The sequence below is a fragment of the Carassius auratus genome, unplaced genomic scaffold (assembly GCF_003368295.1).
Source record: "Carassius auratus strain Wakin unplaced genomic scaffold, ASM336829v1 scaf_tig00017763, whole genome shotgun sequence".
Lineage (NCBI taxonomy): Eukaryota > Metazoa > Chordata > Actinopteri > Cypriniformes > Cyprinidae > Carassius > Carassius auratus.
Genome location: NW_020524815.1, coordinates 1 through 13,258, shown reverse-complemented (window position 1 = coordinate 13,258; position 13,258 = coordinate 1). Strand labels below are relative to the sequence as shown.

The following is a 13,258-nucleotide window of genomic DNA, read 5'->3' as shown; positions in this document are numbered from 1 at the left end:
ATAATAAAAGAAAATAATAAAAAATAAACTAAAAATAAAAACTTTTTTTTACACAAACTCGCAATTCTGGATATTTTTTTGATTTGTCAGAATTGTGAGATATACCGTAAACTGCCAGTTCTGACTTTTTTTTCTCAGAATTGCAAGATTAAACTCACAATTGCAAGTTAAGTTAGACTTGTGCAATATAAACTCGCAATTCTGAGAACATATATTTTTTTCTCCTTAGAAATCGACTTTTATTACTTGCAATTCTTAGAAGAAAAAAAGTCAGAATTGTGGGATATAAAATCGCAAGTATCTTCTGTATTTTTCATTCATTGGCGGGCTTCCATACATTGGACTTCTGTACATTAGACTAAACCCCCCAACCCCCAACACACACACCTTTTTTTTTTCATCACACAACCGTTCAATATAATTTGTATATTATTCAGCTCTCAGTCAAATAATGGGGAAACAAATTTAAAGAATGTCATTTTTATTTTCCCATTTATGTCTAAACCAAATTTACAAAAACTTGGACAGCCTCCAGTTCAGAATGTTCTAGTCTTTATATGGGTTCATAAAGGGCTGGCAGGGTCTGGAGCATTAAATGGTGATTAGAAGCACCTGGCATTCTCAGGCAGATATTAACAGCTCAATAAAGGCAGACCAACATCACTATATACAAAATCATCTCATTAACTATAGGCTTGTACAGGACACACACACACATCCCCAGACACTGAGTTACCAGATGACATTTTGTTCCTTTTTTTAAATGTTGCATATTCAGTTAATTCATAAAACAATTATGAAACATGCAGATATTCATTCAGCTGGGAGAGGGTAAGGTCAGCAGAAAATGAGGCCTGAAAATTTCCCAATCACACATTTTATGTCTCTCACACTCTTAAACCTGTATTAAAACATATCCTTCTAGAAGATGGTTGACATTTGAAGCATACATTCTCTTGCATAGATTTTACTTTGTGTAAATTTCTAGCAAACATCCTCTGGTTTTCTAATTTCCTCAGTGGAATTATTTAGAGAATCCCATGATTTTTTTTTTTTTTACAAGCATTTTCAATTGCATTGAATGTCTCTCTTCATCCTCAGGCATTCTTCTCCTCTGACGATCCTAGATTTTCAGAATAACTCCAGTTTCTCAACATACAGGTGTCTCTCGACAGTTCTTTAAAATGTTCTCCTCTTCTAGTGAAATACTGACTCAGACGTGAATGTGGATCTTTATGTGCTTCGCGTTGATGGATCATATGTTGAAGATCCTAGATTTGCTTTGAAAGACGGCAGATGGGTTTGGTGACAGCTTAGTCTTCTGCTCCTGTATATAAAACATACATTTCTGTTAAAAAAATACTTAGTATTTTATGTAAAACTTGTTCATTTTTAAAATTGATATTTTTTTTAACAGTGTAATAAAGTCCGACTGCCAATTTAACAGCTTTCATCTAAAATGGTCGAGAAGCTGAAAAAGAAGCACTAGGTCATGTCACACTCCGATGTCTTCTTGGCACCAAACCTCACTGGAAATAGTATCCATTTGGGCACTTAAGCATACTGTTTCAAAATGACTATGATTTAGGATGTACTTGTTCAAGTCTCATATTATAGTATATAATCTCCATCCACTTTGCCTCCATCTATTCTTTGTCAGATTTCTGTCTCTCGCTCAGACTGTCTCCTTCTCTTGGGTAGAGACATCTAATCCTTACTGTAGGGAAAAAAAACAGCTTTCTATGTGAGAAGCCAAGTGCCGGGGTGAAAATGAGATTCTCTCTAACACTGTTAAGTGCATTTAGAATAGGAACACAGACACCCTCAGCCTCACAGACTCACTAACAGCAGAAATGCTTTATGTATAATATGCAAATTTGGCTTTCAAGACGGCCAAAACTATAAATATGCAAACATTTTTTCTGAACTAAATTTTAATTATTTTAAAGACTTTTGCACAGCACTAGTATATACACTACCATTCAAATGTCACTAGATAGATCCCTGTTTGTCTTCTGTCATATCATATGTCATAGGCTGCTGACCATCGTTCGGACAGAGCGCTGACACATGGGAAACTGTCTGGACAGCAACTTTAAAGCTTATATAAGATGTTTAACTGTCATTTAAGGTTATTATAACTTATGAAAACCTGAGATTTATTCACTTGTGATGCTTGTGCAGGTTTGATTTGTTTCTCAATCCTCCTGTAAACATGCATTTGGATCCAACTTATCAGTTCATCAGCCAAGCAAAAAAAACAAAAAAAAATCTAATCTAATTAATTTTATTATAACATAGTTAATATATGTGACACTGGAACACAAAACCAGTCTTAAGTCTCAGGTATATTTGTAGAAATAGCCAAAAATACATTGTGTGGGTCAAAATGATCATTTCTTTTTTATGCCAAGAATCATTAGGATATTCAGTAAAGATCGTGTTCCATGAAGATATTTTTTAAAATTCCTACCGTAAATATATAAAAACTTAATTTTTGATTAGTAATATGCATTGATAAGAACTTCATTTGGACAACTTTAAATATTTTCTCAATATTTCGATTTTTTTTGCACCCTCAGATTCCAGATTTTCAAATAGTTGCATCTCGGCAAAACATTGTCTTATCCTAAGAGACCAATCATCAATGGAAAGCTTATTTGTTCAGCTTTCAGATGATGTATAAATCTCAATTTCTAAAAATTGACACTTAAGACTGGTTTTGTGGTCCAGGGTCACATATATAATAATATATTATATATATATATATATATTAATGCAACACTTATTTTGGCCCACAGCAATTTACATTTTGTTCCTGTCATATTAAAATGTTTGGGCACCTCTGACCAATAGCAAACGGTTTAAGCTTATGTTTTCTTAGTTTCATTGAGCTTGCACTGATCTGATGGTCTTTACAGAAGAGGACAAATGAAAAATGACCACTTAATTAAGAATGATGAGCTGATTTGATCTCCCAAACAAGTGTTTGAGAACAGTGGACAGTCAGTCTGCCTTTTACAATTAAATTCAAGCATCAGCTGGAGGGAGATCGGGAGGGCAGGATGGGTTGTGAGTGAGTTAAACCCCTAGGACAAACAAAATAATGCCAGCTGGCTTAGTCACGCAAGTCTCCAGTGCACTAGATAACATTTTAATAAGTATGGCCAAAAATCAAACTTGATTGAGGGCTGTGGGCCAAAAGTAAATCCTGCAATATATCCAGATATTGAGAATGAAAGTATTAAATCTTAATTTAAATATTATTATTATTATTATTAATAATTTAAAATATTACACATTTTTTTAATTTAATCAAATTCACATTGTTTTTTTACATTTCAATTCAAAAATTAAATTAATAACAGTTAACAGTTAACTCCCAAAGTATGTCCCGTGGGCCCTGGTTTGGGCATCTGTGTAACATCAGACCTGTACAATCCTCATCAGATAACACCAGACTAGTGGATTCTGTCTGACAACTTGAACAAATGGAGCAGTGCAAAGTTTATGAAAAGAAAAGTTACAACTCAATAACGGAGGCATTTAAGCCTGACACAAGAGACACAAAACTCTCACAGCTCTGCCTCAGACAGCTGGCATTGTGTGTTTCGCCGTCACTTTCTCTCCTCACTGGTCAAGCATGAGTTTGACAGCATGCATGGGTTAGTAATTAGGACTAAATGAATCCCAATTAGTGCATACTTCACTGACTGACGTGCAAAAGATGCAGCATCAGTTTCACAGTTAGTTTTGATTCTCATTGAGAGGATGGGAACAGACTAGACTGACGTAACGAGGCCACAGGAGCGGGTCACTGATTACATAACCCCAATGAATCAGCACTAGTCGATACATAGAGCACAACTTACATGACCTAAAACTCCCATTTGGTCCCAGAAAGCATCTATGTCCAAATAACCAATGCGATTTAATTGCATATTAGGCTTGATTTCACAGATTAACCTAAAAGATTATGCAAATCAATATTCCCGCTTACACTATTCTGGGTTAAATACAACTTAAACTCAACTTTAACTACAGCTTTTTAACTATCAGCCCAAAAGCGTCCAAAAATGTAATGTAGGTATAAATCTAAACCCACTTCAAAGGTTGATTTTGTCAGGTTTATAGCTCAAACATGAAAATTCGTGCTTATGCTTTCACTACTATGAAATCTGCATATTTCTACTAAATCCATCATATAATTCCATCCCATAGGCTTTTATTTTATGGTTATGAACGTTTGGAAATGTTTAGAGTATTACAATTGAACACAAACATATACATATTTATATAAATAATACCTATATCATATTTATTCTTTTAGTGTTAACTTTCAGTTATTAAAATTTTGACATAGGTCCTTACAATAAAAGTTTATCGACTATACATATTGGTCTCCTGCTGATTATATCAAAGGCTCCAGTTTATTCTTATTCTGCAGAGTCTGGTTTGAAAGTTTGCTTTCTGTTGATCTTTCTGTCACATCAGCTCGCTGTCTGATTTGATCTCTTTCTCTACTCTCTGTCCTCTCACTCACCTCTGGTTTCATGCTGATGTCTGTCCTGTGTGAGTGTGCTCTCTCTGTCTGCGTGTGTGAGCTGGTCTCCAGTATGCCGGCGTCCGTGTGTCTGTGTGTGTCCGGGCTGAAAGCCGCCTGGTAGCTGGTCTCTGGCGGGGGCTCATCAGCACCTTACCCAGGAAGGTGGGCCGTTTGGGGGCAGGCCTTTTGACGGCCGAGCTCCAGACCACGGCTGGTACTCCTGCCTGATTCCAGAGAGAGAGATCAAATGTATCAGACAAGAGACAGAAAAAGACAGAGACGGAGCCCTGAGGAGCTGCAGATAAGAGCAGCACATGTCAGGCTAGGTTAAAGTCATGCTGACAAATCACAGCAACAGGTGCCCACTGTAAAGACTTCAGCTTACCTGTTTGAAAAATAATTCTCACTATACGTATCTGTACATACATATGCAAGGTTTAGAAAAGAAAAAAGGTGCATGCAGAATGAAAGCATGTAAGAAAGGATTAAGTGAATAAATGACTAGAAGTGAAGGTTTCATGCATCATTCAACCAAAGGCTGATGAACACTGAGGGCTGTTTGTAATCAATTCATTCTGTTCCCCTCAGATAAACTCTGTTTATATAATTGTTATAGTTTCATTCTGCTCGTTTCATGAGCTGTTGGATTAAATATGCATGACAGTGACCAGTTACCACACTGAGTGAAAATCACTGCAATGCACAACTGTTAGAACCACATCAGTCATGTTACAGCTCCACAGTAAACCAGCATCAAAGAATGGACACTTCTCTTTCACAGAAAGAGAGAAATGTGTGAAAGCTTGTTCATGTGAGTCAGATATATATCCTCCAGCAATTCATTTCGGAGACTAGTGAACATATGTTATTTCAGAGATAAATAGGCTACCACTCTTTTAAGTTCTAGTGTATATTAAAATTTGATCTGACTTGGATAATAATAATAATGCCGGTAAGTGATATTACATATTTTATGTTTGTATAGTAGTCTATTTTATAAATACAAATTGAGAAATATATGGCCATATAATATCACTATTTTAAGATCGGTTTCGTCGTTTTAATGTTTTTACTTACTAAATAGGCCAAAATAAAAGACAAGAAAATAGATAGTATTAATAATAATAATACAACCGGTTTATTGTAGTATTTGTAATCTGTTTTTACTTGAACATAAAAAATAGAAATTATGAAGAATCCAGATTTTAAAAAAACTAACATCTATAGATTGATATTATTAGTAGCCTAGTATGTAATGTTGGTCTTTTGTAATATTTCTACTCTAAAATAAATGTAATAAAATAATTTTCTCTGTTGAATCGCAGTAAAATATATTATGAACATACATTTAGCCTACTCATGATGTGCTGCGGTGGATGAGAGGTGCTGAAGAACAGCTCCCATGAGAACGAGCAGCAAGTACCCTGTATGAGCTGAGCTGATCTCCTCCTCTCTGCCTGCCGCTGCGCTCCTGTCTGTCCGTCCGCGGATGACTCGTTCCGTTAGAGTAACCGTTCACCGGACTATCCGTTAAAGTGCCGCCTTTCCCTCCGTTACTAATCCAGGGAAAGTTATCCTTCTTCGGGATGGGCCAGGGTTTGTAATCCTGTTTGTACTGGGTGATGCTCGGGAAAGGCACACCCGGGGGATGGTATTCTTCGCGGGGTTTATAACTCGGTTCCGTGCGTCCCCGGTGCGGCCGCCGGACACCCGCCGCGTGATCCGGCGTTACGAAGTCGACGCTCGGCGCCCGTTCCGTGGAAACGAGTTTGGTGACGGATTGCACCTCCTGCTCCGCGATGTCAGAGTAGTTCTGAATCGTTAGTGGAACCGACAAATCCGATTTGTCGAACTGGTTCCAGAACCGAGCCAAGCAGCACACTCTGCTGATGCACGGCCAAGCCATTGCTAGGAAACAAACCAAAACAAAAGAAAGAAAGAAAAACACAGTAAAAACACGACGAAGTGCTCGATTTCATGAAAGGAATGCGAACCCGAGTCCGTTCCTCGAGAACTGCGCGAGACCACTCGGTGTCGGGACTCTGTCATTGCACATTCATCTCACGTGATTTGCACTTCATGCAGAAAAAAATAATAATCCATAAACATCGGAGTCGGTGACCCGTGTGTCCGCTTCATGGCTGTAGCTGACAGAGCTCAACTTAATGCCCTAAAAATCCTCTTTTAATCACAACCTTTACCTAAGCCTACCTAGACAGCATTTCTGGGCATCATATGCGCTTACAACTGATTCAGATGATGTCTACCCAAACTAAAAGTACCATGGAACTAGCCTTTTTGATATATGCAGTAGAATTTGATATATTGCACTGGGGTATGCTGTACTCCATATAAAGCCAACTTGAAACATAATTTTTGTTCCTTTACAGTTAATATGCATTATATATTAAAATTAGGTCACAACAAATTTTGATTTATTTTAATTAATAGAAGTTAATGATAAAGAAAATCTATTTATGACGTTATGCTTGACAGCATCCGCAGTATACAGCATTTTTACACTTAGGTGCCTAAACTTTCAACTGTGGCTTTGCTGGTAGGTTTCTTTGAAGCGTCTTGGAGCAATGCCACAGTTCTTCTGGATTGAGTCTGTCTCAGTTTGTTCTGTTTCTTCATGTTATTCCAAACAGACTGGATAATGAAGAGATCAGATCTCTGTGTGGAGCACTGGTCAAAATCTCACTGGATTATTACTATTAATGGCAAAATGAATGTAGGGGAATGCAAACTGATATTTCCTGACACACTACAGCAAAACACACCATTCCCAGTGTTCAAAAGTCTGAGACCATAGGCCTACATAAACTTTCAAAAGCTAAAAAGCTTTTAAAAAATGTAGTTTTAAGAAATGTTACAATTATATGAAACTTAATAAATAATATACCATAACATTAGGGTTTTTCCAAGTTGTCAGTTCAACTTTTCACTCAAACTGTTATTGCTAAGTAATATATAATATACATTATAAAAATAAAATTCTAAAAATAAAGCACAATTTACTAAACTAATATGAAGGCATTTAATTTCACTAGTAGACACAGAATTGGAATCCACTGTATATCACAGTACTATGGTGTATGGTATGGTACAGCCACAGTACTTTTTGTAAGAAGAGGAAAGCAGTTCAGGTCTTGACAGGCTTTTAGCAGTTTGAGCCATTCAAATTACTCACCGCTAATCAAAACTGACAGATTGATCCACAAACACATCTCTGCATACACAAACAAGCTGTCCTAAACATCTAGTCTGATTTAATGACATGCCATGAAACAGTTGAAATGGCTGAGGTCGGGCATATTTTGGTTTGATACTTCAGTTGTGAAATCTATGGCTCTGTTTTTCCACTTGATAAGCATAAGGTCATAAACAGGTCAATTAAACAGCACCTGTCTCTCATTACTGCAGTCAGTGAGTGTGCCGCATCACTACATTTCAGCCTCTATGGTCCTTGAATAACCAGAGAGGGAAATTTACAGCTTCAATAAAATAACCTTTCATTTTTCAAAAAGCTGTCATATTATTATTATTTTTGACAAGCTACAGGTTATAGGTTTACTGTAGTAAAGCTGTTTTTCTCCATTAGTGGTCAAGACTAATTTACCAACAGATTTGTCATCTGAAAAATCACTCCATTCCTCATTACTTTCTGTAGGGGAAATTCAGAAATCTTTATAACTTCACAATCCTTTCATCATTCAGCACAGATCAGATTTGTGTCTGCCATCTGTCATCAGTCACATGACATCATGCTCTTGAGGGAAAAAAGGATCACTCTGTGTTTGACAGGTTTTATTTAACTGATATAGTCACCCAAAATGCTTTTATTAATTACTGAAAAAAACTGTTTTTTCATTATATAAATGCTTATTTTGTTACAAATTAATTCACATTTAGGTTTTGCATATGCTGAATATGATCAAAAATTTAATATGAAAAGAATTAAATGCATTTGAACTGCAAGGCATATAAATTCTGAGTTACTCCACTTAAACATGATTGAACATGAGGTATAATCATATAAAATGTTTGATGCATGAAATTAGAAATGAGTTCTGCAGCTTGATTCTTATGAAATGCCTCCACCTGCAGGTGAGATGAAAGTCTTATATGTGGTGCATTAAACTGGGAAGACATCTGGGAATGTTGGATACAAAAAGGTGGAATGTGATTTGTTCAGAAATCAGTTTTCTCATTTCCAGATTTGTTTGCTGGTTTGCTGTCCCCATTCCTTCTTTCTTAACTCCACTCGCCTGATTTTCCCACTCACTGTCTTGGGAAGATGATCCACAAACTCAATCTGACAAAAAAAAAAAAAATGAGTTAAACATTTAAAAGCTGGAACAAAATATTCCTTTAAAATTGACTCAATTCTCCTGTTAAGGATTAAATGCGTAAGTACTGAACTTGAATCCTAGGTCACCTTGCGTGGATATTTATAAGGAGCTGTCACAGTCTTCACATGTGTTTGCAGTTCCTGGATCAGTTCCTTATGGTTTCTTGATTTATAATCTGCTGTCAGCACTACAAAAGCCTTCACCACCTGAAACATGGAGCAGCACAATAAAAAAAAATAAAAAATAAACACAGTTTTGTATTACATATGTATGATAATCTTAGTTACAATTTTAAATCAACTACATACAAAATCTTTTACACTGCATACTTAGACTTATTTTTGCCTAATTCTAAGGTCACACTGCATGTATCCTTCATGGAGACGGCAATCCCAGAATGCACTGCACTACCTCTCCTCGAACTGGATCAGGGCTGCTGACCACAGCAGATTCTGCTACGGCTGGATGCTCTATCAAAGCGTTTTCCACCTCAAATGGACCAATGCGGTACCTAAAACACACACAACATGAGATATGAGATACAAATTTGCCATCATGGATGATAAGCAGAATTCCGTACCCTGCAGACAGGATGACATCATCAGCTCTGCCGATGAACCACAGGTATCCTTCATCGTCCATCATTCCCCTGTCACCAGTCAGGTAGAAATCGCCTCGGAAACATTCTGCCGTACGCTCTGGCTCCCCCTATAGGATGAATTTAGATCAAATAAGTTTAATTAGTGCAACTCAAGCTCACAGAACTTTACGTAAAGACTATGTGAAAAAGGAAAACGTACTGTATACTCTGTAAAAAAGAGAGAAGGGTCTCTCTGGTTTGACTCTGATGCCGAGGTCTCCCTCTTGTCCTCGTGGCACAACAGAACCATCTTCATCCACCACCTTAAACCAAAAAAGTCCATAGTTCACCTCAGGAAAACCAAGAAAATCCATCAGATTAAAAAATAAAATAAATAAATTATCAGTGTTGGGGCTAGTTACTCAAAAAGTAATATATTACATATTACATATTACTCTCAAAAAATAGTAATGCCTTACTTTACTTTATTACTCCCTGGAGAAAGTAACTAGTTATATTACTAGTTATATTACTAGTTACATCTTTTTTTTCTTAATTACTCTATGATTGCCTGAGATGCATCAGATGGAGGGAGAACATACAAAGGAGGAGTGTTCTTTAGGGTCTTTATCAGTGGCGGCTCCTGCCAATTCTCTCGGGGGGGGGGGCAAATGTTTGCTCTATTAATGAGGATAGGTCACCCATTCAATTGATAAATTAACGGGTAGTTAAAGATGTAAAGGGAACCGAACTACTGTAGTATTAATTAAAATAAACTGACATTAGGAATCAATCTCTTGCACTCCTTATTTTTCTATATCCGTGTTAACACTATTCAGCAGCATATGAAGACTAACACCAGGATGTGGTTTTTCCAAAAAATAGTTTTTACTTTTCGATTTCAGTTTAATAAGAAATAATTGAAGTCACATAAATCACTGTTACACAACTCACTTATATTACTGCTCGTCAGTACACCTGTTCTCCTAATCAGCGGTTTAATTCCATCCAGGTGCGTGATTTCACATAGAGCAGCTGTTACTACACAGAGCCGTTATTAACGTGAGAAGATGCGCAAATGCCAGTTCATTTTCAGCGTTTATTGGCACGGTTGTATGAACATATGGTTCCACGCACCTGATGGAATAAACCGCTTTAGAGAACCGGCTTTTACTGAGATGCGCATTAACGAGCGGCCGATCGGTGGATCGGAGCACTCCTACAAAATAATTACTGAATCTCCACCCGTCGAAACTAGCTTTCTGTTGCTGGAACCTTCCTCTGAAAAAGAGCTTGCCGTTGTTGACGCTTCCATTTTTCCCCATCTGTCTGAGCGTGCCGCTCTGCTGCCGGCTGTCGACCAATCAGTGATGGTAAATGATACCTCGTGCCAAACCCAGACCAATCACTGTTCCATTCACGCCCTCCTTCCTTCCCTTCTGTTCTCTGTGTTGTGTGCCTTGTGTGTGCATGGAACGGTGCTACTGGCAAATGTAACGCAAGTAACTAGCTTGGGAAAACTGTAATAATATTACCATTTTCAGACGAGTAATGCCTTACACTACTAGTTACTGAAAAAAGTAATATTATTACAGTAACGCGTTACTTTTGTAACGCGTTACACCCAACACTGTAAATTATATATATTATATATATATATATATATATATATATATATATATATATATATATATATTAGGGGTGTAAACGGTTCACAAATTCACGGTTCGGTTCGATACGATACACTAATGTCACGGTTCGGTTCGGTTCGGTTCGATACGTTTTAGATACAGCAAAATGTAAAACATCTCAACTTTTCAGAATGCCGCAAGCGCACCGCGGGGTCATGTGACAAGAACCAACCAATCAGCTTCATCCTTTCCCGTAACAACGTTGAGAGCTCAGCCAAGATGAAGGAACAGCTGATCATAGTTGTATATGGATTGCAATTTTGAAATAAATTCAGTAGCAGAGCTACTTCAAGCGATTTTTAGAGCTGCAAATCCATTTATCCTTCGCTGAAATTTCCGCGTCTTCATGGAGAGAGCACGTCATTGTTGCTTAGCAAAGACAGACGCCTCATGAGCGCTTCTGCCCGAGCGCTTTGGAAAGGAGGAGAAAGACGCGCTTAGCGTTTTCCATGCGTTTTTAGGCGCAATATGTGAACGGCCCTAAGGCGCCTCGCTCACTCAGCACGCGCTGAAGGCTCGTTGCAAAATGTCTAATGCATTTAACAGACCAGAAATATAAGATCCTAAAATAACCAACAGGTCTGGTGTTTGGGTTGGATTCCCTGTAAGCTATAGTGTCTAAATGCTGCAGGGATAGTTTGCTGCGTGCATGTTTCTCCTTTTTTTCGTCTTTTCCCAGATAGTACTGACGCATATATCCCAGATATTCCCGCTGGTTTTTTTTTTTTTTTTTTTTTTTTTGTAATCCGCTGGTGTACCCTGTCATGTTGCAGATGCGACATACCGTTGTTTTTTTATCCACCACTCTCTTGCCATCACCATTATAGCTTAAAGGGAATCCAAAGTGCACCCAAACACCAGACCTGTTGGTTATTGGAGGATCTTCTCATTTCTAGTCTGTTAAACGCATTGGCTATTTTGCAACGAGCCTTCAGCGCGTACTGAGTGAGCGAGCGCCTGCTGAGTAGCCTAACCATAAACATATAAGATGGTGTTTTTTTCTTCTTCGGGAGTGTCAGGGGCGTTGCCTGTTACGTTGTTTGGGTTATTGGGCTACCTTGTTGAACGCATATCATTATATTTCTTTCTCTCTTCTTTTTTTTTTTTTTTTTCAAAATATAATTAATTACTCCAACGAACCGTTCGGTATACATAATGGTACCGCGTACCGAACCGAAAGCGTCGTACCGAACGGTTTCAATACGAATACGCGTATCGTTACACCCCTAATATATTATGTATATATAAAGTGAAAGTGGTGACATTTGCCAAGCATGGTTAACCATACTCGGAATTGTGCTCTGCATTACCCATCCCAAGTGCACACACCATGAACACGGATATATTATAGTTATATTATATTATATTATATTATTGTATCTCAGCCCATATATTGCAGTTATTATTAAAATAAAGCCAGTCAGGACAACAATCAAGTATTATAATACCCAGTTTTAAACCCTGGCCGGACTGTTACTGCACCTGAACATCATATCCTGGTGATGCCTTTCCAAAAGATCCTGGTTTGATCTTCATGCCTTTGAATGTGCCTGCTATTAAAACCTAGGTGGAAAAAAGAGATATGAGATATCTTTGCTTGACAGCACACCAGACTAAGCTTAATTTTATTCTATGTGTCTCTATAATGAATCTGTGACCATATCACAGATGAAAACAGATGCTAATTTAGGACCCATTTTCACTCATCTCTATAATGATCCTATAAAACCTAATTCAACAAAGAGTTTTAGCGGTTTAAAGGAATAATTGCTAAAAAATTGTTACTCCCCCTCAGGCCATACAAGACATAGATGAGTTTGTTTCTTTGGAGAAATTTAGCAGTACATCACTTGCTCACCAGTGGATCCTCTGCAGCAGTGGTTCCCAACACTGCAGGTTTTCCATGTCTCCTTAAAAAACACACCATCAGCTCATTAGTAGAGACTCCAAGACCTGAACTGAGTTTGTCAGACAAAAGAGAGATGCAATATGTGCAGTGTTGGGGGCCTCCAGGAACAAGGCTGAGAAGCACTGCTCTGCAGTGAATGGTGCCGTCAGAATGAGAGTCCAAACAGCTGACAAAAAA

At 37.6% G+C, this 13,258-nt stretch overlaps 2 protein-coding genes across 2 annotated transcripts; both read right to left on the bottom strand.

Moving 5' to 3' along the window:
* Positions 1–5,903: 5,903 nt before the first annotated feature.
* LOC113075847 (microtubule-associated protein 6 homolog) lies at positions 5,904–8,042 on the bottom strand. The gene is made up of 2 exons (XM_026248506.1): positions 7,740–8,042; positions 5,904–6,454 (listed from the first exon to the last, which is right to left on the bottom strand). The coding sequence occupies exons 1-2, from the start codon at positions 7,774–7,776 to the stop codon at positions 5,904–5,906; spliced, it is 588 nt and encodes a 195-aa protein (XP_026104291.1). The 5' UTR covers positions 7,777–8,042.
* Positions 8,043–8,386: 344 nt separating this feature from the next.
* Positions 8,387–12,735, bottom strand: LOC113075848 (acyl-coenzyme A synthetase ACSM3, mitochondrial-like; the record flags this gene model as incomplete). Its single annotated transcript, XM_026248508.1, has 6 exons — positions 8,387–8,864; positions 8,988–9,107; positions 9,313–9,412; positions 9,482–9,609; positions 9,709–9,804; positions 12,655–12,735. Coding segments are annotated over 6 exons (633 nt in total), but the record flags the coding sequence as incomplete, so codon positions are not given.
* Between the last annotated feature and the right edge of the window lie 523 nt (positions 12,736–13,258).

Coding starts and splice junctions, on each gene's coding strand:
- LOC113075847 (XM_026248506.1), bottom strand. CDS start 7,776: ATGTGTTTGTGGATCAATCTGTCAGTTTTGATTAGCG. Junction 6,455..7,739: donor TCTGTCAGTTTTGATTAGCG/GTGAGTAATTTG, acceptor TTTGTTTCCTAG/CAATGGCTTGGCCGTGCATC.